Source organism: Rhizopus microsporus (genome assembly GCF_002708625.1).
Source record: "Rhizopus microsporus ATCC 52813 unplaced genomic scaffold scaffold_1, whole genome shotgun sequence".
Taxonomy (NCBI): domain Eukaryota; kingdom Fungi; phylum Mucoromycota; class Mucoromycetes; order Mucorales; family Rhizopodaceae; genus Rhizopus; species Rhizopus microsporus.
The window spans coordinates 1,237,900-1,263,582 of record NW_019671916.1 but is presented as its reverse complement, the minus strand read 5'-3'; the positions used below and the strand labels follow the sequence as shown (position 1 = coordinate 1,263,582).

Below are 25,683 nucleotides of genomic sequence, written 5' to 3'. Positions count from 1 at the left end.
CAATGGCATCCTTCGTGGATGTGGCAGACCTCAAGCATTTTGTCGCCGTATCGAACACGGTTCTCCTTCTGGGGTTTAGACATTTACTCCTAGTAAAGTGTATACCCAAACACATATGGATATTATGACAAACATACAGCGTCTTGTTTATCACACTCTTTTGTATTTTATCCAATCATGAAGCATTATCTAAAATGGCAATTATGATATCATACATATTGAAAATAGAATTCTATGATATCATATTATTCGATTTGGAAACAAAATAAAATGTATATAAACTAACCCTCTTTACAGCAAAAAAAAAAAAAAAAAAGACACAAAAAGATGAATGCAACAAATACAGTAGCTGTACCTGACACTATTAACCCCTCAGAAAGTTCATATGCAGCCACGAATGTTGACCCTATTACTGCTGCTGAACATGGTAAACGTACTCAGTCTCCCCCTGGACATACTACCGGTGGAAATCATGTGATGCAAGATATCAAAAGTACACTTCATGACATTAAAGAAAATGTAAAAGAAACATTTCATAGAGATCATCGTCATGGTCAAGATTGCGAAAAGAGACCTCAAGATGGTAAAACGAATCCCATGGAATAAGTAACAATTATTTTTCCTTTTGTATACACTTTATTCACTGATAAAAAAATGATAATTTCAGACAACAAATAATAATAAAAGAGAGACCACAAGAAGCATAAGAATGAATAAAGAAATGATTAGTAAATCAGTTATTTACATTGATATTAACTACTTACATTATAAAGAAGAGGATTTATAAGAGAAAAAAAGAAGCAAGAAAAGTGAGTAAACATATAAAGAGGTTATTAATATCTTACCCAAAGTGTATTCTGGATTGGGCTGGCGATAACCAGCCCGGAAAGAGCAAAGAAAAAAGAAAAGAAGCAAGCAAAGAGAAACCAAGAGAAGAGCAAGAAAGAGAACGGATGGGGCCAAAGTTTGGTAAGAACCAAACTACCCCCAGCTAGAACCGGCACTGTTTCGATTTTATGACCTATAATACTGCTTATCAGTTTCTTACAAGTGTAAAGAATATAACATATCCTAGGGCTAGCTGGGGAATAGCTGGTCTTACTTTGATCCAGAGAAGAAAAGAAAAAGAAGTCAAGATCAGACTATTTATATGAAGTCTCTAACAACTTTTTCAGTTACGTGTTATTTATAAGTGTTGATCACATTTATTTTATACTCAAAAATATCAAGCTCATTTTATGTATTATTACATGTTGTCTTTTTAAACAATAAAGAAGACATAAAAAACAACTAAAGTGTTAATTGTTATTGATCTTGTAGTGTGTGTGAATAATTTCTGAAAAAGTGTATATTTCTACAACACAACACTCTCGTGGAGCATCTGCTGACCAGCATTATGCAGAATCCTATATGAACTCGATTACCTACACCACGCTAAGCTTCCGCCTGCCCCGCCCACTTACCTCGGGCAAAGGCTCTTGGAATGACTCCTCTCTTCTCCTTCTCACTAGTGTATCTTACACTTGACCCCATTCACTCGTTCCAAAACATTTTTACCCTTGGTCTCAGGAGAGTTTTTTAGTCGTCACTATCCTTTCTTTATGAACTGCCTCAGGCGGGAAAGGTGTAATATTACAATCGTGCGCCCATTAGAGGTTTTCAATTATTTATAAATAAAAATCTGTTTAAACGTATATTTCTACAAATGGATAGAGTTAAAAACATTAACAGCTTTTTATTGACTAGAAAACTAGAAAGCTAGTCTCATACATTGTTATATTACTGTTTCTCTTTAGAGTAAATGTGATTACAGAGTGCGCTGTATGTCTCTCTGGCCACGCTCTGTACCTTCCTTTGCTCATGATTCGTCAAAGTTGCTATTCAGTCTTAAAGGTATATTGGTTTTTCTGTTGTATATTTACTTATAAGGAACTGAATATTTTTTTCCAGACATAAGCCATCCACTTACAATTGCCTATTATAATAATAAAGTTCAAATATATCATGAATAGACATGCTAAATAGCTGTGTATATTCTTTATATTTAATAATTACTTGGTAAAATGCTTTAATTTAATATACATCACGTTCTTAAGCTATATTATTATATGATTTCTTTTTTATTAAAACAAAATATATTTTATCATTAATCTTATTGAAGAACTATTGTTGGTAGAAAAGTCAAAATGACTGATTCTTTCCAAAAAATTTCCTTCGCGGAATGCAGAAGTATACTCACATCAGCAGCTTAGCCTTTGTCTTTTCTCTCTCATCTCCTGAGCCCAACGTATGCATTAGCGCTTACCTTCAACATATATCATATTTTATAGTCAGAGTGTAGCTTGCAAAGATATGGTCCAGAACACTAGATGTAAGAGCAGACGCTGTACAGTGCCCTCGAAGAAGTTTTGAAAGATACTCGATGAATAAGATGATACTTTTTTCTTTCTTTCATATATTTTTCTCTTATAGACACATAAAATGCCTCATTTAACTTTGTCTCAAAAAGAAAAAATTGTTACCAGATGCTGCGATGACATCTCGGCTGCATAGATTGCCACTAAGGAAAACATTCCAGAAAGAACCGTACGCCGAGTTTACCAACAATGGAAGAAAAATGGAACTTTAGAAACGAAGCCCAGGTCCGCAAGGCTTCCTATCTTCAACGATAGGAAAAGAAGAGAGCTTGGAAGAGTAGTACGTGCAAACTGACGTGCTACTCTTAAAGAAATTAGACATTTGATCAGCGCCAAAGCATTTGTGAACACCTTTCTCAGCGAGCTCAGAAAACTTGGCTATGCTTCTCGTATGGCTACCAAGAAGCCATTCTTGAACGAAAGGCAGCAAAAGGCAAGGTATATGTTTGCCAAAAACCATGCTCACTGGACAGCAAATGATTGGAGAAATGTGATCTGAACAGACGAGTCGAGCTTTGAAATTGGCAAGCTGCCCTCACAACCCAGGGTATGGCGTAATGCTTCGAAAAAGTTCAAGAAAGAATGCCTGGCACCAACCTTCAAAAGCGGCAGAACTTCAATCACGGTTTGGGGCGCCATAGCTGGTGGAAAGAAGTCGAAACTTGTTTTTATGAGGAAAGAGTACTGTGATACGCTGTTTTATTTAACGCATTTTTTAAAAAAGGTGAAAGTTCTGCATTTACAAGTGTTTGCAAAGATTGTAAGGAAGTTGGTCATTTTTCCAAGAATTATTTTAAATGTAAACGTTATAAGCAAGCTAGTGCTGATGATGGTAAATCCTCATATTGCATGATCTTTTAAGTTTTGGTTATTAACATTTTTGACCCCAAAGTTGGATCATCAGGTTGTTACGTATGATATTACTTCGAGTATCGTCGCATGAAATTTGAGCCCAGCTTTATTGTTCTTTTAATCATTCATTGTTACATGCATCAAGTGGAAAGATATAAATAATCGTTTATCGTTCCTTAAATAAAGACAACTTTCTTTATCATAAGAAACTTCAACTTTTATTAAAAAAGCACCAAAAGTTCAGACTGCTTCTATTTTCACATTCATATAAGAAATTATCTATCAAGGTAAAAAAAAAAAAAAAAAAAAAAAAAGGAAAAAAAAGCGACAATATCAAACAAGATAAAATAAATAAATAAACAAATAAATGTTACCACTGATAACGAAGATACTGCAAAATGTGCCATGGAAACGGACACAAATCAGCAAGATCACCCAGATGCAAATACCATATCTCTAGCAAACAAGTAGTATTTAACAAGAACCTTGACCAGGAATACCAGCCATTTACCAGAAAACTTCCTATGGATATATGTGTAGCAAATCAATATGTGAACACCCTGAAGCCCATTATCGCCTCTGCTTGCAGAAATGTAAGAAATATAGTATTCCGCACACAAATATTTGTAAATTATTACATTACGCTTCGCTCACAACAAGAATTTAATAATGATATTCCACATTGTATTTTTCGACAACAATTTTGGTACTCTGTCTGTCAATTGGTTAATGCAAAGAGAGTTGCAGCCAGCACAAATATGTCATCAAACGTGATGGTAGTCTGGAACGTATTCCAATCTCAGTATAATTTCATAGTATACCATCAACAAATTGCAGGAGGGACGTCGCAATGCTTGGTGGAAGCATGTAGACAGTTGGCTACTAGTTATCATAATAACATGGTGGAACATTTTGAATCATGCCTTTTATCTTTTTTGTTTATCGTCTTCAAAGAATAGGCAACAACAGTACAGAAAGTAAGTTCATAACTACAGTTCTATGTGTTAATATACACCTACTCATTTTATATACTTTATTAGAAAAAATAAATGGAAACCTTTGAAATTTAAAGACAGGTTCAAAGTTCCACTTGTTGTCTTTGGGAATGGTATGTTCGGAAAAGGACATAATGAAATTGAAAGGCTTACGTTGCGGTACATCTGGTATCATGTAGCACTGCTTGAAAAAGAGAGAAGCTGCTGGTGACCTTCTTGTTGTGCCAATTGATGAGTTCAAAACCTTAAGAAATTGCAGTTGGTGGGAGACTGCTACTTTGGATAGCGTGAGTGGCGTCAAAGACAATAATGTACTTGTCTGTAAAACATGTAATACATTATAGCAACACGATGTCAACACGGCAAAGAATATGCTGAAAATCTCTTTTGCAATCTGGAAAGGCTTGGGCAGGCCTGAAGCTTATTCCAGAGGTTACTCTCATTTAATTCACAAATCGCCATATTAAACACGGTTTTTCTTGCAAAAGGGATTTAGATTATTACAGATAAAAGAAAAAGTCTGAATAACTATCTCCATTCGTCTCAAAACCAATTTCACTTCTAAATTTTCTTTTACGGTTTATCCAAAAAAAGGTAAGTGGAGTGCTTAAATGTTAATTTTGATTCGCCCAGAAAAAAATAACATCGTCTTAGTTTGAAGTAGAAACACTGTAATCGGTAATCAATAGATTTTCAATGCATAGTCAACCATATAAACAAAGGAGAGTCAATTGTCGGATGATGGATAATGCATTTATCCATCATCTTAGAAATAGAAAAAAGTTTCTTTCTTAGAAGAGCACTTCTTTCTCACCACAGCCCCATTAAAGCTGCCACACAGTACGAAGAATGTCCAGCCTGAGTTTTAATTTATTATATTTTTTTGCGCTTTTAAAAAACCATCCTTTTCTCGACGAACAGAGACATTTCTTTTTTAAAAATTACAGTATAGTCACTCTTTTTGTCACTCTTTTTTTTTTTTTTCACTCTTTCTCTTTTCCATTCCTTTTTTATTATAAATAATCATGGCAACTTGTTCTCCGTGTCGTAGTAAGCATGTAAACCTTATAGAGCAATGTTATCCTGGTAAAGAAGGCGGAACTACACCACGCTCTTCCGAACTAAGTTACCTTACTTTTTATGCAAATTCAAGGCCTGCCAAACTATCCAAAGTGGGCTCTTATATTCAAAAGAAAGTGAATAAAGACATACGCAAAGGCAGAAAAGAGTAAATAAAATGGATAAATTATTAAAAGATGACTAAACGTGTACAAATATAGAAATAACCAAGTATCCTTGCGTATTTTGAAAGCATTAATTCAATCCTGCTATGGAGATTTGAATATATTTTCTAAATGCTTAGTCAATGTCTTTTGCAAGCTATTAGACACAAGAGACATAGATCTCATTGATCTCACTTGTGAAACTGTAACCGAGAGTGTTCTTTATTTGGACTAAATACACTGACTGATATTAATTATAGTTTATTGTATTCTGCAATTATAACGACGGTTCAACGCTGGGAATTGATGTCAATTTCACACAAGATTATGAAGCTCTATTGAAAAAATTCTCTTCATTTTGCAATTATTCGAATGATGACACATCCTTTGAACTAAAGTAATAATACAATGGATACATCATCATTATCAGTAACTCATATTTCCGCTTAGGATGAAATATATCGGACAGAGAGGTATACAGGCTGCAGTTACCTCACAAGCTTTAGTATCAAGCAACTATAAACAGCAATTGAGTATCCTTTTATCTCCCTTGATGGATGTCTTGACCAGCACAGTCAAGCTATCAACAGATTCAACGTAAGAGGCAGGGGGTGGGTCAAAGGCCAATTGTTTTAATTGACTTACTATATATAGTGATGGCACAATCGATATTCGAGAATCAGCTTTAAACAATAACAAACTAGGTGACAGTTACATCCAACTGATCGCCACACACACTTTAGCCATACTCTTCAACAAATTAACCGGTCACTACGTCAGAGTTACACTAGGCCTATTGTTTGATTACATGAATCGGCACAAAAAATGGTGGCCCTCAGATTTATCAGTCAGTATCATGACGATAGTGGTTGATTCAACACAGGTATGAGACTCATACTTGTAAACATATATATTCTGATATATATTTTTTTAGTCACAGTATAGACAACTTTTCTTATCAGAGATCCTTCAACAGCTGGATCCAGAAGAAATCATGAGTGATAAGCAGACAGCACTTGTGTGTATAATAGATGCCGTTTTAAACGCCAGCACACCACTTTTAGGCGTTTCTGTGCTCGAAGTACTCAATTCATTATTTACTTTGCTTGTCAAGGCAGCTCGTTACAGCTCAGAGGAAGATAAGCAACGAAGTACAATTGTTCAGAAAGGCTTGGTCCATTCGATCGAGGGATTAGCATCTCACACTTATTATGACAATCAATTGAGTGATATGGCTGGTTATTTGATCTCTAAGCTTAAACCGCACACCACACTAGCTAGTGTTGATCATTTGCCCATCCTTGAATATCGACGCCTTGTCCTATCCTGTCTAGACACTATACCCTCTTTACCACTCGATTCGTTCAACAACGGGATGGGCCTTTTGGAAGATAAAGATCCAAAAACTCGACTTTTATTTTGCAAGAGCCTCTATCAGAAACTACAAACGAACTCTAGCCAAAAGAGTACAGTCTTTTTGGACCGACTATTGCAAGCAATGTACAACTGGATACGGTTATCTAACCTCAACTTGACAGACATTCGTTTCTTTTTTGCATTTTCATGCATCCTTCATCCAATGTTCGGTATGCAGGCTACTATCATGCTCGTTTCGCTGTTGTTCAAGGTTCAGGGATGGGTCCAGGAGCAGGACTTGCAAAAGCAGTGGGTCATTCAGTCTTTGATCTTGGCTTGGTTAGGCAAGACAGCCGAATTCTATCAGCTCGAACCGCTGGTAGAGTATCTTGGTCAATTTGAGCAACTGACCTTAGGCTTGACCGAACAGCCATCGATGGAGATCGAACTGACTGAACCTTTACCGTCCGTCGAAGAGACAAAACCGCCTGTATGGATTGACCGAAGTCGAGTAGCAGAGATCATATCAAGTGACGCTCGATTACGTGAGGAACAAGACACGCATGGCCTCGAACTCGAAGCCAAACTGTTTGCAGAGTGGGGCTCAGAGACTCTAAGTAAGATAAAACTAAATGATTTAAACTGTGTCTAACGCATTTATTTAGTGAAACATAGTACACGACTCATCCAAGGACCCAATGATTCTAAACCTAAGCTCTCAAGTCCGTGGGAACAGGCACCAGTAAGTAAAATTTCAAATGAGAGACGCGGTAGTATCAAAGTGTCTACCTTAAAGGAAGTGCTTGTCGCACAAACCAATGAAGACTCTGATTCAACCACCCAGGCGTCATCGAGTCCGTCTGAACATAAGCCCTCATTGAATGCCTTATTAACCGAACTCAAACTACCTCCAAACAATACAGCTACACTCTCTTTAGTCAATCCGCCCTATAAGACTTGATATTTATTAAACTTTTTGCATGTATCAATAATAAACTTTAGCTTGAAGTAAGTAAGTATTCGATCGCTGCTTCTACGTTTCCTCCTGTTGCTAGCAATGCACGGACATTAGCCGTCTTTTCCGAAAATCCCATTTCTTCCAATTGCGCTAACTGATCTCTAAAACGAACCTCAGGTGGTTCAGTAGGTGTCTGTGTTTGCGATTGTGCTCCACTACGGGGATGATATTAGCGGTTTGTTTAATAGTAAAAATGGAAACCTACAATATGTCGTTGTTGAAAGGAATACCCATCATTTGCTGGAATAAATTAGGTTGACTGGTACTTTCGTTGTTTCTCTGCTGAGCCGCTAATAAGGACTGTTGTAATCTCATTGTTGCTTGCATAAAGTTTGGGTCTGCCCAAAATGGTGTTGTAGAAGAGGGTTGATTATCGGCTGACTAAATATACAAAATGAATTAGTAAATTCATGCATTATGTTCCCTTTTACATACTTGAGAAGGCTGTTGTTGTTGTTGTTGACCGAGAGGAAACGTAGGCGCCCCAAATAACGCTTTTATATCAAAAAGTCAATAAGAAAAGAAAGATGTTAAAAAAAAAACTTACAAGCAAATGGGTTTTGTGCAAAAGGCTGTTGCTGTGTTGCACTTGAGCTATTATTTTGTTGCTGCTGTTGCTGCGGTGGCTGTTGCGGTGTAGCTGCCCATGGATTAGGTAAAGCTTGAGTGTTTAATGAGTTTTCAGGAACACTACTGACATTAAGCTGTCTGGCTAATCGTTCATTGGCTTCTTCAGAAGAACGAAGGCCAGCAGGTGACATGGCTGATTCCATGGGTTCTTGAATTGTGCTATACATACGTCTTAGATGATTGAATCCACCAGGTATGGCCTCAATATTGGATAAAGCACGATCGTTGTTTCTTTGCATTTCTCTCATTAATTCTGGGTTTCTATAACTCGATTAGAAATAATAGTTCTGACTGTATGTTCAAGAACTTACCGCATCATTTCAATAGACTGTCGTAAAAAGGAAGGATCACTGATCAAATGACCCACCTCAGGATTTTGTTCGGCTATTGCCTTTATCTGAGGATTATTCATAATCATGGAGCGAATGAATTCTATCTAGTGTTAATAAACTAATGTTTAAACCTACAAATAACTTACCAGGATTGTCTAAAAGGCCCTGCATGAAAGGGGAATCCATCATTTGACGAATAAGTTCTGGGTCCATATTGGGCATCCCCATATCTCCACCAAAAGGATTCATATTTCCTGAAAGCCCAGGTAAATTGAATAAACTAGGTGTGGTAGGTGTAGATCGTTGCTGCTGCTGCTGTTGCTGTTGTTGTTGTTGTGGTTGAGGTTGAGGTTTCTGTTGTTCTTGCTCTTGTTCTTGTGATGCTGTAGTTTTTGGTTTGGCAGGAGCACGGTTGGTGCCTGAACGAACAACATGGACTGTATTTCCTTCAGCAATTTCTATAAAGTATAAGTTTATACATGTGGCAAATAGTAATGATGACTGTATAGTCCTTACTATAGTCACTACATTTATCTTCATTTTTAAGTATTCTTCCAGAAAATACCAATTTGAGGTCATTAGAGGACACATCTCCCATTGAAGTAGCAATGATTTCCTTTAGTCCAAGCACAGTTGTTTCCTCAGCATCAACCTGTACTTTGAATGTTTGACCTGTAGAAGGTCTAACGTTTATAGAAATAGGTGCCATGATTACCAACAAAGAAAATAGAGAAAAGGAAAGAAAAGAGATTGATTGGAATAGAAAAAGACAAAGATAAATTAGCTCTCCGCTCTTTGTGTATCTTTTCGACTACAAAGACATGACGTACGAAATAGTCTTTGTTTTCTCGACTATAAATGGAATGGAATAAAAAGTCTATTTAAGTCAAAGATAGACATCATTTTTTTCATTTCTTCTTTCTTTTATCTATCGTATATCCAATGTCAATACCACAACCACACCATCATCATCATCACCATCATCAAGGTCCCGTTGAAGAATATCAGCGACACGTTGTAATTGAAAACCCTCCACCGCCTTATGCATCCATGATGCCTCCTGCTCCTGGTGCAGTGCCCTACACAGCAAGCTATCAACCTGCAGGCGGTATGGGTCCAAATCTAGTATTCAATTTTGCACAACAACCTTATGGTACACCGAGACCACCAGCACCACCAGGAAGCATTATGAAAGAAGAAGAAAGGATAGAAGTGAGAGAACCAAGAGATCATTATCTTGTTCAAGGTGATCCTTCTTGGTCAAGACCTCGAATGCCAGTTAGAAGAGGAGAACCTTTAAGAAATGAACCATGTGTGATCCAATAAGATACCAATAAATTTTATTTTGTAATCCTGAAATTGTCTGTGCGTGTGTAGTGATTATTGTTGGTCTTTTCAAGTGTTGAGCAATGAAATCACCATAGCGTGATACCAATGGATTGTGTCTGTCAAAAGCGGAAGAAAAGGAAGGCATAATCTGTCCATTGGAACTAACTTATTTTGGCGTTCTTTTTCATATGTTTGTGTTTATTTCACCTTTATTGGTTATCATGAGCTATACGTCATTTTATGGTAAACTGCCAAAAAGGTGACTATTCAACATGGATGAGGATGAATAACATTACTGTTTTAGATCAACATTGCATCAATGGTAACAGTATCCAAAAAAAAAAAAAAAAAAAAAAAAAAAAAAGGAAAACGCCGTTGCTATGAACTTGTAGATGATCGATGTAGTAACTCTCAAAAAATTCAGGCACCTGTCATACACCAATTCAGCCTTTACCTTATTTTTTACCCCTTCTTCGCCTCAATTGACAAACCGGTTTTGTGCAAGTCGCGGATAAGACTCCACTTGAGTATCGAAAAGCCTCTTTCTCTATCTCCTCGTTTAACTATTGATAACAATAAGCTCTATAAAAACAACCCAAAAAGAGAGAGAGAAAGCGAAATATATAAAAGAGAGGAGCAAATAAGGAGTGGTAGACGGCAATTTTATATTGTTATCATTGATTTATTGTTCATTAACCTTCTTCTATCGCTAAGCTTGATGGGAGCACTTGGGAATGCTACATTCGGCGTATCCCTTTTTACGGCTCTATTTCTCTCTCTTTTACCCCCTCTCTTTTTTAGAACAAAGGCGATAATCAAGAAGGGCAACATAAACAATACAGCTTGAAAATAAGAAGGAGTTAACGGAAGGCAGGAGCCACAAGACGTAGGTTTATCTCTCTTTTTACGGAGTCAGGTCCATTGAGGAAAGAAAGAAAGGGGACTATGCAAGATCACAAGCTACTCAAACCCAAAAATGAAAAACTGGTCTGTACGTCGGCCATGAAATATAATTTTCTGTTTCACTGTTCAGTCAACTGACACTTCTTTTTTATTGTTTTTACATTCCAAGTCATTGTCCTTGTTCTCTCCCTTCCTCTCTCTCTCCTTCTTTCTTTGACTGTTTCTTTTCTTTTCTTTTTTTTTCTTTTTCTGTCTTTCTCCCTTCTTTTTCTTCATGTACTTTATTATTAAGCTTTATTTATTGTTCATATTTTATTATTGCTCTACATTAGCCTATGATTCAGATAATAACAGCAACAATGATCAGGACATTACACAATACTCAACTGAAGAAGCACCACAAGCACAAGGCGTTTTCGACTATAAAAAGATATTTACAAAACCACCCAACATTACCAACATAAATAATGTTCAACTTAAAGTGTTTTGCGAGATTGACACTGCTTTTTGTGTCAAGGTGAATCAAGCCTTCATCAATGCAGCCACTCAATTGACTCAAGTTGTTTTATTACAAAATGCAATTACGTAAGAATAGTATTATAAAGAAGGTGAAACATAAAGTAACAGCTTTTTTCTTTGCCATAGATTTCAAGCTTCATATTACAGTTTTTGCATCAGACATTGTTCTAATTATACCTATGGCTGGGGAGTACCCAGTTCACAGGTAATAATGATAATGCAACAATAAGAAAAATAACAGCCAATGATTGATTGTCTTTCATAGTTTAATTTATTGTCATTAAGCACAGCAGACGATAATTTTATTTATCCACAATCTTTAGCAAAGCAACTTGCCCAGGTCACCAACAGCTCACATTGGGCATCTGATTATGACGTCTCTATCGATATTAATCACGATATCTATATGAATGGTATAGTGGATGACAGCAATTGGAACGGCACAGGCGTGCCGTCTATTGGAGGATATTACTTTAGGAACGATTCATCAATCTATGATAATCAAGTCGATATCGAATACGTCATTTTGCACCAGATGGTACATGGCCTTGGCATGATCAGTTCATGGGCACCATACTTTTATGATAGTGCCTCACCCTTTCATCTGCTGTTGAAGGATATGGTCGAGTCGGAAGACAATCTGAAGTTGATAACACCCAATCCATACTGGACAGTCAACCATGATGGTGGACCTGTGTATATATCCAAGTTTCAATACAACTTAATCTTTGACAGGTTCTTGACCCTTCGATATCCAGAGACCAACATCACAGACGCGCTATGGGAGGTTGGATTTGACATGCAATCATTTTGTATGCCTGAAGATGAAGCTTTTATTGTCAATTTTATAGAGACATTTTTGAGCAATGACACAGTGGCAGAGAAGGCTGCGGATATGTTTACAGCCATGTCAACACCACAGACACTTCGATTTGATTTCACTAATCTAACATATCCTCAAAGCGTGTTCAACAAGGATCCTTATCTTAATCAAACCTATCGATACATGCAGCTTTATACAGGATCCAATGCGACTCTCAACAAGGGAGATTACTATAGACCTGGTATTTGGCATGCGCACTTGGATGATGCATACATTGGTACACCTGATTTTTTGATGACTCGTGAATATAAGTTGGGCAAAAGTTTATCATCCTTGGTAAATGATGCCTATGCAAACATTTCAATCAAGTACAATATGACACGGCCTGTCAATGTCACGACAACATCTGTTCATAATGTGACAACGGTGGTGAACGGTACGAATCATACAGTGTCTGTAAACAGTACATCGAACAAGACGATGCAACAAGAAGTAACCTTACTCTATAAATCGCCGATTGGGCCTGGTATCTTGAGAATCTTGGAAGCACTTGGATATAGCACCGTACTGACCAATACGAATTACACGGCAGCTGTGATAAAAACAAATAGGACGAGCGGAACATGTGAATCAGATAGTAATAATGTGCCTACACAATCTGATGATTCAACTCAAATGAACGGTGCGATGTATAGTTCTAATATGAATGATGCCATGAGTAATATTGATCTCAATCTGGTGTTGATTCATTTATGTATAATGACTATTACATTCATTGTGTTTTAGTCAAGTATACATCTTGTTGTTGTATATAAACGATACATGTAAATACATTTAAAGGGGAATACATTATTTATCATTTGTATGTATGTAAATAAGTTATAGAATAAAAAGGAGAAATCAAAATGCATAAACAGATAATAAATAGGAACTAAAAGAGTAAGATCTGCCCTATAGTTTAGAGTAAACACAACAACAAATAGTGGCATAACCAGTCATAATGAATTATTTGCATGAATTTCTGTCTAAAAGGAGAGCGGAACCGATGTTTACCCTTGCCACCTAAAAAGGGGTTAAAAGTTGACAAAGGGGGTAGAGAGAGATCTAAGGAATACCTCTCTATAAAAAAAAGAGAAAGATAGAGAGAGAGAGAAAGAGAGAGATAATAAGAGGGGGCATAAGAAGGGGAACAAGTGAATATATAAATCATTCGGATTCATGCCGCTCCCCTTTTCCTTTTTATGTTCTCCTGCAATCAACAGAGAAGCTTCCTCCAAATTTAGAAGAAAAAGGGGGATATTGTAATAATATAAATATTTCCCTCTAAACATTCTATTTCTTTCTCTTTTCTTTTCATTTTCTTTATATTTTATTTATTTATTCATGCATCCTTTAGTTCATTCGCCTACACAGACTACTTTAAAATCAAAATGGCACAGCATAAAGACATGGTTTACACCTGATTTCAATAAACGACGTCCATCACAATGTAGCACAACTAGTACTACATCCTCTAGTAGCTGTTGCTGTCAGGAGCAACAACAACAACATGCTGTCTATGTCAAACGTCCATCACTTACTGGATCTGAAAGTTTACATATAGTCGTTGATAAATGCATGTCACCCTTTCGAAGGAGACCATCTAATGCGTCCTCAGTCGTCACATTCAACTTGGATATTGAAATCAAAAAATTAATGGAACTATATCAACTTGCCCTTGATGAATTAAATTATGCAGAAGACTCTAGAGGTTCACCTTATTATACTGGAGACAGGATTGCTGCCAAAGAAGCTATTGATCATTGCCAAGAAGCTTATCAGTTCTTGGTTGAACAATGTTCACCTCAACAACATGAAGAATTGAAGACAGCCTTTGAATTAAATATAAAAAAACTGGTTGATCGACTTGATTCTTTACCATTACAAGATGACGATCAATTATCTTTCTGATATTCAAAAACAAATACCCACAAATATTGTACATACATTTCATAGCACACACACCAACAAAACATATTATATATATATATACATATATATAAATACATATATCTTATCCCCTACCTTTTTAACCAAGCCAAGAACCATTCAAAGGTACACCCCTTTCATTCCATATTCTAATATTATCGTTTATACTTATTATAAAATTAAAAAAAAAAAAAGATCTTTCTTACTTGTATATCTTTAAAGAATGAGTTTTGCGCGCAGCTGTTTACATATCATATTTAGTGTTACCCGCGTGCTTGTTAATTCAAATAGATCACAGTGTATACAATTCTCCTTAATTCAACTTGGAGCCTCGATCTCGTTTGTCTTTATTGATATATCATGCCGTATCCAACTGTTTCCCTTTTGATTCATATCCTTTCTTTCTCTCCCCCTCTTTTTATGATAAATCCAACATGAGCATGTAAAGCTCATGCGGGCTTTTTTTTGTCTATTTAGATCATAATTTCTCGATTAAGGAAAGGATAGAAAACAAACATCCAATAATAATATCCCTTTACAAGTTCAGTCCCAGCAAAGGGCAGAATCTCTCTATACAGCCGTCATGCAATTTTTCTTTTTTATTTTATTTTTTTTCTTCATGCTTACTGATTTACCTGTTGATATCCTCGAGTGCATTCTAGAATACATCAATGCAGAGTCACTTTTGGAGCTATCTCGAGTGTCAAGGTTCTTTTATAATATAGCAAATGATGAATACGTGTGGAAGAAAAAATGCTTTGATCAGTTTAATATTGCTCATGATATCGCCTACAGAAAGGCTGGTTGGAGAAGGCTTTATTTAGCCTTGAGAAACCCAAGAGTTTATACTTGGGGCAGAAATGATGATTTTAGACTTGGTTTAAAATCCACAGAAACATCTACGTTTACAGTAGAAATAAGGTAACATTAGACCCTTTTTTCTCTTGGACTTGCATTCATTGTATAAAAGTAAGAGAGAGCAACGTATACGGGCAGGAAGTGAAGTGGCTGAACCGCAAGAAGTATACTCACTAAGAGGGAAAGGTATTGTTGATATCGTATCTGGTGGCTGGTCATTTCATGCATTAGACAGATTTGGTTACGTTTGGTTTTGGGGAATAGTAAGAAAATATCAGTTATGCATATAGATACTTATTAGCTTTCAAAGATGCATTCGTTTAATACTCAACGTTCTATTGGAGCGGACAGTGTAAAGATACCTACGAAATTACAAACACGCGTGCCAGACGAGCATAAAGTCAAGTTCAAATCGGTTGCCAGTGGTCGAGGTCATGCCATTGGCTTGGCACAGGACGGTTCTGTTTGGCACTGGAGTAACTGCCATGTGATACAAAAAGTAAACCTACTCTCTGCAAATAGTAAAGTAGTGCAAGTGACAGCCAACTGGTCTTATTCGTCTGTCCTGACTGAAGATGGCACAATTTTTATCGTTCCTCACCCATTATACGTGTCTCGTATGGATATACAGAATGACTTTGAACCAATACTTGCTCCAACCGTCGTCAGCATGGGCGTACCCTCAAGTGCTATACTACAGGATCCAAAGGACCAAGTGATCCAAATCTGTGGACTAGACAACTACACTATGGCCCTCACTAAATATGGTCGCGTGCTCAAATTGGCAACGAAAAATGATATGGCCTTTGCGACATCCCCTGAACAGTTTGTCACTTTCCTCACTCATTTTAGCGCTTCGGAAAGGGAAGTTAGTGATAGACGAGGCCAGGTGAAGCGATTTATTACTGGTTCTTTTGAAAGCTTTGCTGTCTATACAGATGACGATCGTGTCCTACTGGGGAGCATACATTCTACACAAGACTCTGAACCAAGACGATTGACTGGGCTCGATCATAAGCAAGTGTGCAAAGTGTCATTTGGAGAGTAAGTATATAGATATACAGTGGTACTAAGTCATATTTATTGTATATGTACAAAACATAGCTATCACTATGGAGCATTGACAAGTAAAGGAGAGATAATGACATGGGGAAATTACAGTTCGGGTGCACTAGGTCATGGCGCAAATAATCAAGATTTGCGTGCTCCTCAGTATGTAGAATCATTAAAACATATGTATACATTTGCAATTGGCTTTGGTGGTTGGCAGAGTTCTGCTTTGGTGATTAATGTGGATGAATAAATATTATGCTTCGTCGTATTTACGTTTTCTTGTTTGCTTTTGTTTGCCTTTGCCCTCTTTAAATGCACCAGTGTCATAGCTTAATCGACAATCTGTGTTTGTCTTTTGTCTCTTAATCGGTTGTTCCAGACTACTAAATCAACATCAAGATAAAAATGTCACAGTTATCACTGTTACCTTATACGCGTTTCTTGTAAATGAGACTCAATCACTCTCTTTTGTAGTCCTCCTACCATTCTGACTGTCAAGTTGAATATAGCTGGTTCTTTTAAGCCGTTTTGAAATAATATGTCATGATCATTAAGCAGTCGCCCTCCCATCGTCTTGATCCTCTGTTCGTCAGCATTCACTGAAGTTGCTATCTCTAATTTTTTCTTCAAATCAAGCACTGTATGTGACTCGTGGTCGGAAAAATTAAAACAAAAAGGTCCAAGTCCACAAAAGGAGTTGACAATAGCTTGAAAATACATTGATCCTCTTTTTTTGTTATCTAAAGTAAACAATTGACTAAAAAGGGTGTAGAAAATGAAATAAAATAGCCTTTAAAGAGCGGAAAAGAAGGGAAAAAAAAAGAGGAAAGGAAAAAGAAAGACAAGGAAAAAATTGTAAAGATATGTGACGCAAGCATAAATCTTATTGGATGTGAAACAAGACTTCAAAATGTGTGTCTGGATTTTTCATAAACCATTTCCACAAAAGAAACAGTGATATCTAGATATAGTGACTATCACAAGGAGACACACGTCATGTTGTGTGCCTCATTATTAATGACAGCTGACAACAATATTAGCCGCTAAAGCAATGGGCAGTTAATGATGTCTTTCAAAAAAAGAAGAAGCTTGTTGAAAATGGTCAATTAAGTCAACAACAAAGTAAAAAGAGGAGAGCTAAACATTATTAAACAAGACAAAATGATAAGACGATGTTGGAAAAACCATTACGCCTCCTCTCCTCCCTTCAAGGTTCTTTACCATTTTTTTTTTACACCGCTAGTGCACAGTTAATACCCCGTTTCTCCCCCTTTTCTCGGTGACATTGCTGTCCAAGTCTGGTAACAAAAGACACGCGCTCGTTCATAAAAGAAAAAAAAGTCTACTAAAGAGTTGTTCTATAACTGGTTATCATCTTTAATTAAAATAGACTCTTTTGCTTTTTTATACAAATAAATACAATAACATTTGACATCCTCTCTCTCTTTCTGCGTGGTGATATTTTCCTTCTTTGTTATTCTTTTCTTTTTACCATAGAGCCTTTCTTCTTTGTCTGTTTTCTTTAATTAATTGACGTCTATAACCATGATCGGCAATTTGCTCCTGCACAACTGGATTCTTCAAGGGAGCAACCATACTGACAAATAATTCAGAACAGCCAAACTTTTTTGCTAATGCTGATCGTGTCCAAACAGTAGGATCTGATTCTCTTAATTGACGGATTTCGTTAATCTCTTTATCACCTAGTGTGTTGTATTGCTTTCTTTGACGTAACAAAGGAGCAGCTGTGGCTTGACGTTCAGCAGGGACAACAGGTTGTCTTTCAATAAATGTGATGCCTTCAGCAAGGTTTGTTTCTTTAACTGGAACACTTGGCTTAAACTTTAAGTTGGGTGTTTTACTCTTTGTAGCATAAGTACGAACGAATTGAAATGAACGCTGCATGTTTGATTTATTGAAAGAAAAAAAAAATCAAAAATGAGTGAGGGGGACGGAAGGGGGGCTTAATGTCAGTCACAAACCGGCAACCAGCTTTTCGACATCAGTAAGGTCAGGTCGACCCAGGGCAGCTTTTTTGCGTTGGTTGTCAATGATGAAAGGACGTTCTAGGCGTGCAGGGTCTTGTACGATAAGGTCAATCGCTTCATCCATGGATTTGGCCAATGGTTGGGCTTCAGGACGGAGCAGGTGAGTGTATTGGTCTTGCGGTAAATCAAGAGACTGAACGAGAACTTGGAGTTGTTGACGAGTCAAGGGTTCCTTCTTGTACAAGACAACTTGAATATCGTAGTTGTATTTTTCTTTATTTTTCTCTAGAAAATCAAGAGCATTTCTAGACTTGGAACATTGAGGGTTGTGGTAAATGGTTAATGTTGCCATCTGTTTATTTGGTGGGAAAAAAAAGAAAAGGAAAAAAAAGGTAGCTTATGATATTGTGTTCCATAATCTATCGCCAGAATCGCCAATACCAGGATTAATGTATCTAAATTAATAAAAAGGATAAATAGACAGACAAAGGATGGTATGTCAAGATGGCTTACCCTTGGGTATCTAAGACATCATCAATAGTAGCCAAATGAAGACGAACATCTGGATGTTCTCTTTGAAGATGTTCAACACCTTCCTTTGACTATCAAAAAAAAAAAAAAAAAAAAAAAAAGGGAGAGGTTACATCATTACGGCTTTAGATTAACTTTCCCTTATCTTACCCCAATAATACCAACAAACTTTATCTGTGAACCACTTAATCCCCATTCCTTTAATATGTTGATAGTCGCCACAGCCGTATTACCCGTAGCAATGATAGGATCGAGCACGAAGCACTGGTTGACGTTGGGCTCATGAGGTAGTTTGTTATAATATTCTACCGGTTGACGAGATACCTTTTCGCGATAGATACCCAAATGATAGACAGGTGCATCGGGAAATACGTTCAAAAAGCCTAAAGAGAGTTAGATTCACCCAATGATGGTCTTACTATCTTTTTACCGTTCAAAAGACCAAGACCAGACCTTAAAACAGGAACTAACCCTACCTTATCCTTGACATAAACCGGTTGATAGGTTCCAAAAGGAGAAGAAGACTATGTAGTCCATAAGAAATGTATATATACATGTAGTAATAAATATCGCCCTTACCAATATTTCGCTTCTCTCTATAGACAAATCAGCAGTAGCTTCATAAGCCAACAGACAAGATAAATCATGAATCAGTTCTCTTACAACCTTGGGTGGTTGATTTTTATCTCTCAATTGAGATAATTTAATAGCAACAAGTGGATGTTGACTAGCATAAACACCTTGGTTAGTCATCATGGATAATAAAAAGATTAAAAGAAAAAGAAAAAGAAGAAGAAGAGAGTGAGTATTTAATTTCTCTTTGCATAAAAGCTTACGTCGTTAGATGTGTCACCTGAGACAAATAATCGTGCTTATGCATAAATAAACAAACACACTCTCCCTTTTTTCTTTCTTTTTCTTTCTGCTTGCTATGACTGTGAATGAAGATGATCCCATTCTGAAGCGTATGCTTCAAACTATTGAGACGCTTAGAGCTGAACAACTAAGATTGACTGAACAAGTAAGTTGTAAGAGAAAGGGGAGGGGATTAATTAAATCTTAATCTATATAAATCAAGTTTGAAAAGTTATCAGTCAACTCTTCTTATCCTCTAATATCACCTTCTACATCGATGAGTGTTCTATCGAATGAATTGCCCAAGACTAGTACTAGTGCTAATACTAGTGTCAGTACTCCTACTACTACAATGTATCCAACTCGCGTAATTTTAACGAGTAGGTATTTTTAAACATTCCCGTCAACACTCATTAAAAACACTTTCTCCCCCTGTTTAGCCTATCCTACTCAACAAGGTATCCAGCCTATTCCTTTAAACTGGGGTGCGCCTGATGCCAAGATGAGAGGGCCTATTATCGCTTCACGCCATCCAGAAAGTATAAAGAAAAGGTAAAGCGAGGCGTATACCTTTATGCACAGTGTTTATCCACTCAATTTATATGTAGAAATGCCATAGGCGCCTATGGTGGGTCATATTGTATCTATCGTGCCTTGGCTGTAGCTATTGGTGATTTGCCTTTAAATCATCGACCAAACTACAACATGACTGAGCCTACGTACAAAGTGGGTCCACACCCTTCTTGGTTTGACCCCGAAAAAATTGTTTCCCTCGACCCCTTTGGGCATATTGCCCCTCAAATATTTAAAGAAGAATATGATAATGGTTTGGATGTCAGGTAAGGTCGAAAAGAGATAGGACAAAAGTTGAGTTCTTATCTCTCTTTGATAACCAAATAGACCTACCATCGCCATTACGCGTGCTCATATGACGCTCGCGGAGATGGAAATGAGTGTCAAGAAGGGCACATTGACGGTTGATGGCAAGATTGTATTAAACCAGAGAGGTGATTTAGCAGTATCCAAAGCAGCCATTGAACCTGTATGGTACTTGCCTGGAGTAGCCAAGCGATTTGGTATTGAAGAGTCTTTGTTGAGAAGAGCCCTCTTGTAAGACACACAGTTATGTAATTGCATTCATGTTGTGTAACTGTTTTGTTTATAGTGAAGATACAGGAGGAATGTATCCTGAGCTGATCACCAGACCTGACCTGAAGGTTTATTTACCCCCTATCGGTGGTATTAGTGTATATATATTTGGTAATCCAGAGTATATATCAGGTATACATAGATAAATATATGACAACATAGACTCCATCTCACATCCTAAAAAGATCCCTCCAAGAAGCTTACCCTTCGTGTACATGATGAATGTAATGGATCCGATGTATTTGGAAGTGATATTTGTACCTGTAGACCTTATCTGATATATGGTATTGAAGAATGTGTCAAGCAAGCACAACAAGGTGGCGTGGGTGTCATTGTTTACTGCAAGTATTCTAGAAATGATATGTAAACGCAATATACTAATGCCTTGCATAGTTAGAAAGGAAGGAAGAGCCTTGGGTGAAGTGACCAAGTATTTGGTCTACAACGCTCGTAAACGACAAGCAGGTGGAGATACAGCCTCCAACTACTTTTTACGTACTGAATGTATTGCTGGAGTCAAAGATATGCGATTCCAAGCACTGATGCCAGATGTATTACATTGGCTAGGAATTCAAAAGATAGATCGCATGATGGTAAGTTACAGCCAATGTATTGTTCAGCAGTAACTCACCTTATTTCTTATAGTCCATGTCAAACATGGTAAGATCTATTCACTGGGTCTAACCTCTCTTTCTCTAATTTCCTTTTTAGAAACATGACGCCATTGTTGGTTCCGGTATTCCAATTCTTGAAAGAGTGCCTATTCCTGAAGAATTGATTCCCGATGACTCAAGGTAAAAAGTCATAAAGAGCAATAAGGTCCATAACTTATATAACCATCATAGAGTTGAGATTGATGCAAAGATTGCTTCTGGCTATTTTACTACTGGAAGACAGCTAACGGAGAATGACCTTGAAAAGGTCAAAGGACGTGACTGGGAAGATATTGAGCATTAGTACACAATAAAATCACTCCATATTAAAACCATCGAAAGGTTTATATTCTTTAAATTTATATAAATAAAGCCAAGCATTTTCACAATTACATGATATTTAATTAATTATGCTTCAAAAGAAAGAAACCTCAAATACGACAGCCGTTACTGAATACTCAATACAAGAAGATGACCTGACTCATCCTGCATTGTATCGATTTAAACGAAACAATTCACCTTCATGCTACACATATCACCCTAAACAGACAACACCTGTGATTAACAATAATAATGACAATCAGTCGAAACCAGACTATGACCTTTATCCTTCTGTTATGCGTGATATAAAGAACCATGAATAGTCATGTGCATACAATCTATTACAATAAAAGCCTTGTATTTATTTACTCTTCATGTCTTAATCTCTCTCTTCTCTTTTGTTCCCATGTCTCTCTTAGTAACTTGCGCATCATTTCCACATTATCATACCAGTTATGCTCTGCCAGCTCAAGTACCTTGTGCACTTGTTCTCGTCTATACACAAAATTCCATGTACTACAAAACTCAATCTCTTGAGGGTCAAACTCAGGATCATACCGTTCATTCAAAATAAAAGGAAAATAAGCCAACTTGATTGATTTTCGCTTTTCTTTCTGACTGGGTATCTCCTCTCTTGATTCTCCTTCAAACACTGTACATGTCCCCAAGGAGTACTTTTTGTTGGTTTTCTTTGGCCATCCAGCCCCTTGTGGCCAACCATCGATGCCCCTTCGCTTGATATAACTCTCAGCACGTTTAAAATGAGGTGCTGTTTGAATATCGGCACTCAAGTCGATAGCTATGATGATATCCACATTGCGTCCTTCTCTCAGAAGCGGGTAAAAGGGTATATTGTTGTCCATGCCAGCATCCATTAGATGTAACTCCTGGGAAGAGATGATCGACTGTGGTCGAGACAGTCCTTGGGCAGTCTTTTCAGAGAGTTTATAGAACGGGTTGGGAAAGGATGATGGCGAGATTGGATGAAAGTTTGACATGGATAACTCATACTGCTTTACTGTATCATCGAATCGTTCAATTGCTGTAGTAGGTAAGATACTTCGGACCTCTTGATAAAAGTGAACAAGACTAGCTGCGAATGCAGAACCAAACATGCTGATAGAAAAAAAAAAAAAAATGTTACTACTGAAATGCAGATACCTTCTCTCTCCATATATATATCTTTTTACCCTAATAATATATCAAGTGATAATTCTGGTACTCTTTCCGTATTTCTTCCATGCTTAAACCGTCTACCAAATGCCCACGTTGGGATCCAAGCTATATATATAATTAAGCATAACATGTCTCGTTTTATCTTGCTAGTATTATCTCTTACCTTCCAGTTCTTCACACCCCATATCATAAGGTGTAAACTCAAACCATTGGTAGACATTCAAATGGTCTTTCTTTATTTTTTCTTCCTCGTCTTTTTCCTGCAGTAGTTTCTTTGATTTGAATTCACTTAATTTTTTCATTTTTTCAACAAGACTTTCAGAGACACCAATCTCATGACGCACCACACAATAAATAGGCAGTGGCTCTTGACCATTCTCGATCAGAGCTTGTTGGCTAGATAGTCCTAGTGATGAGGCACGATTGTTGTCTGTAAACAGAGACGCACCAACAAGCACACCAAAGATATCAACCAGATTGGTCTCGCCATGGTGCTGTTGTCTCTGAATAATTCCTCTCAACAGTGTCTTTGTATGCTGAGGGCTAGCAGTCAGCAGATTAAGAAAATGTGACATATTCGCCCAGTGTACGTTCACTTGGCCCTCGAGGTGTTGCTTGAGTCTGAGTGTGTCGGCTTGAATGAAGGGGTGGTAGTATAGAGCCATGGACCAGCAGGATCCTGAAACACCAGCCATGTACATCGTACAGTCGAGCACACCACTCTGCTTCATGGCGTTCAAATATCCAGTGAAACCAAGCATTGCGCGATACCCACCTCCACTGGAAGCTATACCCACAATAGGAATATCGCGCTCATCAATGTTGGACGGGTCCTCGTGAATGAACTTTGCAAACGCCACCTTCTGAAGCTGCCTTCGCTTTGTGATAAATGCAGTTTCTTCTTTTGATAGATCGGCGCTTTCTCTATTTCAGTGTTTTATAATCCAAACAGACATATGACACACACACAGAGACAAATGTCAATTGTGCTTCCATAAAAAGAAAAAAAAGTTCTCTACCTTACAACCGCATCCTGTGCTAACTCTGCATATTTATCAACGTCATTGGCCTCTTTTCTTAGTTCATCGACAATCCTTCTAAACTCCTCCATGGTTAAATAGTCCCATAATTTTTGATATCCATCTTTCAATTGAACCGATAGTTGTGGATAAAGTTCAGATAACTTCACATTGATGCTCTCTATTGATGGCCATGGTACCCTGTTAGGTAGCCATGTTGCACCTTTAGAAAACAAGGAAGAAATGAATGCATCATTGTTATCTTCGTCTTGACATCTATTGGCACTGAATGGTTCTTTTGGGAGTTTTGGCTCGCTTTGTTGGTTTGATTTATTAGAAAAGAATCGTCTCTTGAGTAGGATCGGCGTTGTACTCGAACGGACTCGTTTAGAAATGATAAACATAATAAGAAAAAAAGAAAAAAATAGAACTTTTTTTTCTTTTGGGGGATGCAGAACAATGAACAATGTCGGCGCTTCAAGTTTTATTTTCATGTGTATGTTGTAATTAAACTTAGTAGAAAGTGGTGGGTCTCTTGGCAATGAAGAGAGCACGGTGCTTCTTGTCGGCCTTGACAATACGGTGAGGCAAGGGGAAAGAGAGCTTAGGTGTCAAGAGTTGCTTGATGTATTGACGACGAACATCGGCATCGTTGATTTCAGCAACACGAATGATCTGAACAGATCTGAAACGAGCACGATGACGAGCAGCCATATCTTGGTCTATAATATAATAGTTAATATCTACATGATATTCATATAAGCAAAACTTACAGCAAGTCTCAACAGCTTCAACACGGCTCATGGCACGGTATTCCTTGTACATGTTGTGAGTACCAGAGCGAGAGTCATAACGAATCCAGATACCAAAGTTCTTGATTTGTTCAGGACGCTTTTCGTGGATCTAAAATGATGATGAGTATATGATGTTGTTTGTTGTATGTTGAACTATGTTACTTCGTTGACAGCAACAATCTCACCAGCGGCCTTCTTGACCTTGCGGAGCTTCTTCAAGAAGTACCAGAAGCGAGACTTGGCAACAACAACGTTAGGAGCAAAAATGCGCATACGGAAGAGCTTAGGAGAAGGCTCCTGTTGGGAAGGAAGCTTGCGTCCAACCACCTGATATTCGGTGTACTATAGCAATAAATTGTGAATTAGCCTTATTGTTGTAATGATAAAAGCATTGGAGATTGGCTGAGAATATGAAGAAAGAATAGTACGCTTCTCTACGCAAAAGATTCCACGATAATGAGTGTTGAATATATATGTGCGTGTGTATCATTGACTGTACAAATGCTGAACATGTTGTAGTTTATAACATGTCATTTTCATGTCAAATTCAACTCCTCAACTATATATATTTTCACTCTAGTTACACACACACTTCTGTAGGAAATGGATGGATATAACTGAATCTATATCCATCCATTGCTGTCATATCCATATTCGACATTCTCTCTTATCTTTCTATTCTTTCTTCCTTTCATCTTTCCAATGAATCCAAAATTATATATTTATACATACTCTAGCCATATTGCCTTTGTAGGAACGAAAGAGAAGGGAGGATTTGTTCGGCTGCCGAAAAGAGGGCAAAGGACGTCGTACACTGCTCCACTTCTGAGCCCGCATTACGCTCGACTGAGATTTAAATTAGAATCAGTACTTTAAACCCAGGAACTTACTTTTAAATTATTAAATGTCAGAAATAGCGAA

General features: G+C 37.3%; 13 protein-coding genes across 13 annotated transcripts; 6 read left to right on the top strand and 7 right to left on the bottom strand.

Moving 5' to 3' along the window:
- Positions 1–233: 233 nt before the first annotated feature.
- RHIMIDRAFT_288312 (uncharacterized protein) lies at positions 234–2,916 on the top strand (the record flags this gene model as incomplete). Its single annotated transcript, XM_023613552.1, has 2 exons — positions 234–583; positions 2,729–2,916. The coding sequence occupies exons 1-2, from the start codon at positions 328–330 to the stop codon at positions 2,914–2,916; spliced, it is 444 nt and encodes a 147-aa protein (XP_023471118.1). The 5' UTR covers positions 234–327.
- Positions 2,917–5,289: 2,373 nt separating this feature from the next.
- Positions 5,290–7,804, top strand: RHIMIDRAFT_232840 (uncharacterized protein; the record flags this gene model as incomplete). The annotated part of the gene is made up of 7 exons (XM_023607823.1): positions 5,290–5,492; positions 5,545–5,692; positions 5,748–5,884; positions 5,938–6,084; positions 6,142–6,370; positions 6,422–7,460; positions 7,509–7,804. 7 exons carry the CDS (start codon positions 5,290–5,292, stop codon positions 7,802–7,804), a joined length of 2,199 nt encoding a protein of 732 aa, XP_023471117.1.
- A 37-nt stretch (positions 7,805–7,841) lies between these two features.
- Positions 7,842–9,810, bottom strand: RHIMIDRAFT_310136 (uncharacterized protein; the record flags this gene model as incomplete). Its single annotated transcript, XM_023614630.1, has 7 exons — positions 9,340–9,810; positions 8,970–9,281; positions 8,803–8,923; positions 8,409–8,752; positions 8,297–8,355; positions 8,067–8,242; positions 7,842–8,016 (listed from the first exon to the last, which is right to left on the bottom strand). Exons 1-7 carry the CDS (start codon positions 9,530–9,532, stop codon positions 7,842–7,844), a joined length of 1,380 nt encoding a protein of 459 aa, XP_023471116.1. The 5' UTR covers positions 9,533–9,810.
- A 1,416-nt stretch (positions 9,811–11,226) lies between these two features.
- RHIMIDRAFT_7157 (uncharacterized protein) lies at positions 11,227–13,307 on the top strand. Its single transcript, XM_023615600.1, has 3 exons — positions 11,227–11,640; positions 11,701–11,779; positions 11,840–13,307. The coding sequence occupies exons 1-3, from the start codon at positions 11,330–11,332 to the stop codon at positions 13,181–13,183; spliced, it is 1,734 nt and encodes a 577-aa protein (XP_023471115.1). The 5' UTR covers positions 11,227–11,329; the 3' UTR covers positions 13,184–13,307.
- Positions 13,308–13,684: 377 nt separating this feature from the next.
- Positions 13,685–14,437, top strand: RHIMIDRAFT_253872 (uncharacterized protein). Its single transcript, XM_023611056.1, has one exon. It carries the CDS (start codon positions 13,781–13,783, stop codon positions 14,345–14,347), a length of 567 nt encoding a protein of 188 aa, XP_023471114.1. The 5' UTR covers positions 13,685–13,780; the 3' UTR covers positions 14,348–14,437.
- Positions 14,438–14,984: 547 nt separating this feature from the next.
- Positions 14,985–16,526, top strand: RHIMIDRAFT_243479 (uncharacterized protein; the record flags this gene model as incomplete). Its single annotated transcript, XM_023609947.1, has 4 exons — positions 14,985–15,286; positions 15,336–15,486; positions 15,525–16,267; positions 16,328–16,526. The coding sequence occupies 4 exons, from the start codon at positions 14,985–14,987 to the stop codon at positions 16,524–16,526; spliced, it is 1,395 nt and encodes a 464-aa protein (XP_023471113.1).
- RHIMIDRAFT_7143 (uncharacterized protein) lies at positions 16,413–17,065 on the bottom strand. Its single transcript, XM_023615597.1, has 3 exons — positions 16,704–17,065; positions 16,550–16,637; positions 16,413–16,497 (listed from the first exon to the last, which is right to left on the bottom strand). The coding sequence occupies exons 1-2, from the start codon at positions 16,994–16,996 to the stop codon at positions 16,607–16,609; spliced, it is 324 nt and encodes a 107-aa protein (XP_023471112.1). The 5' UTR covers positions 16,997–17,065; the 3' UTR covers positions 16,413–16,497; positions 16,550–16,606.
- Positions 17,066–17,764: 699 nt separating this feature from the next.
- Positions 17,765–18,181, bottom strand: RHIMIDRAFT_243478 (uncharacterized protein; the record flags this gene model as incomplete). The annotated part of the gene is made up of 1 exon (XM_023609946.1): positions 17,765–18,181. The coding sequence occupies one exon, from the start codon at positions 18,179–18,181 to the stop codon at positions 17,765–17,767; it is 417 nt and encodes a 138-aa protein (XP_023471111.1).
- Positions 18,182–18,250: 69 nt separating this feature from the next.
- RHIMIDRAFT_232835 (thioredoxin-like protein) lies at positions 18,251–18,616 on the bottom strand (the record flags this gene model as incomplete). The annotated part of the gene is made up of 1 exon (XM_023607822.1): positions 18,251–18,616. One exon carries the CDS (start codon positions 18,614–18,616, stop codon positions 18,251–18,253), a length of 366 nt encoding a protein of 121 aa, XP_023471110.1.
- Position 18,617: 1 nt separating this feature from the next.
- On the bottom strand, positions 18,618–19,551 carry RHIMIDRAFT_7094 (uracil phosphoribosyltransferase; the record flags this gene model as incomplete). The annotated part of the gene is made up of 5 exons (XM_023615587.1): positions 18,618–18,719; positions 18,778–18,866; positions 18,946–19,178; positions 19,226–19,319; positions 19,375–19,551. The coding sequence occupies 5 exons, from the start codon at positions 19,549–19,551 to the stop codon at positions 18,662–18,664; spliced, it is 651 nt and encodes a 216-aa protein (XP_023471109.1). The 3' UTR covers positions 18,618–18,661.
- Positions 19,552–19,927: 376 nt separating this feature from the next.
- RHIMIDRAFT_284937 (uncharacterized protein) lies at positions 19,928–21,756 on the top strand (the record flags this gene model as incomplete). The annotated part of the gene is made up of 10 exons (XM_023613225.1): positions 19,928–20,030; positions 20,091–20,202; positions 20,259–20,489; positions 20,551–20,760; positions 20,816–20,931; positions 20,985–21,144; positions 21,197–21,392; positions 21,445–21,459; positions 21,511–21,593; positions 21,645–21,756. 10 exons carry the CDS (start codon positions 19,928–19,930, stop codon positions 21,754–21,756), a joined length of 1,338 nt encoding a protein of 445 aa, XP_023471108.1.
- A 5-nt stretch (positions 21,757–21,761) lies between these two features.
- RHIMIDRAFT_296700 (FabD/lysophospholipase-like protein) lies at positions 21,762–24,060 on the bottom strand (the record flags this gene model as incomplete). Its single annotated transcript, XM_023614260.1, has 4 exons — positions 21,762–22,889; positions 22,964–23,054; positions 23,113–23,873; positions 23,969–24,060. The coding sequence occupies 4 exons, from the start codon at positions 24,058–24,060 to the stop codon at positions 22,139–22,141; spliced, it is 1,695 nt and encodes a 564-aa protein (XP_023471107.1). The 3' UTR covers positions 21,762–22,138.
- A 315-nt stretch (positions 24,061–24,375) lies between these two features.
- On the bottom strand, positions 24,376–25,548 carry RHIMIDRAFT_7011 (ribosomal protein L18ae). Its single transcript, XM_023615579.1, has 4 exons — positions 25,495–25,548; positions 24,925–25,104; positions 24,742–24,871; positions 24,376–24,690 (listed from the first exon to the last, which is right to left on the bottom strand). Exons 1-4 carry the CDS (start codon positions 25,501–25,503, stop codon positions 24,482–24,484), a joined length of 528 nt encoding a protein of 175 aa, XP_023471106.1. The 5' UTR covers positions 25,504–25,548; the 3' UTR covers positions 24,376–24,481.
- Between the last annotated feature and the right edge of the window lie 135 nt (positions 25,549–25,683).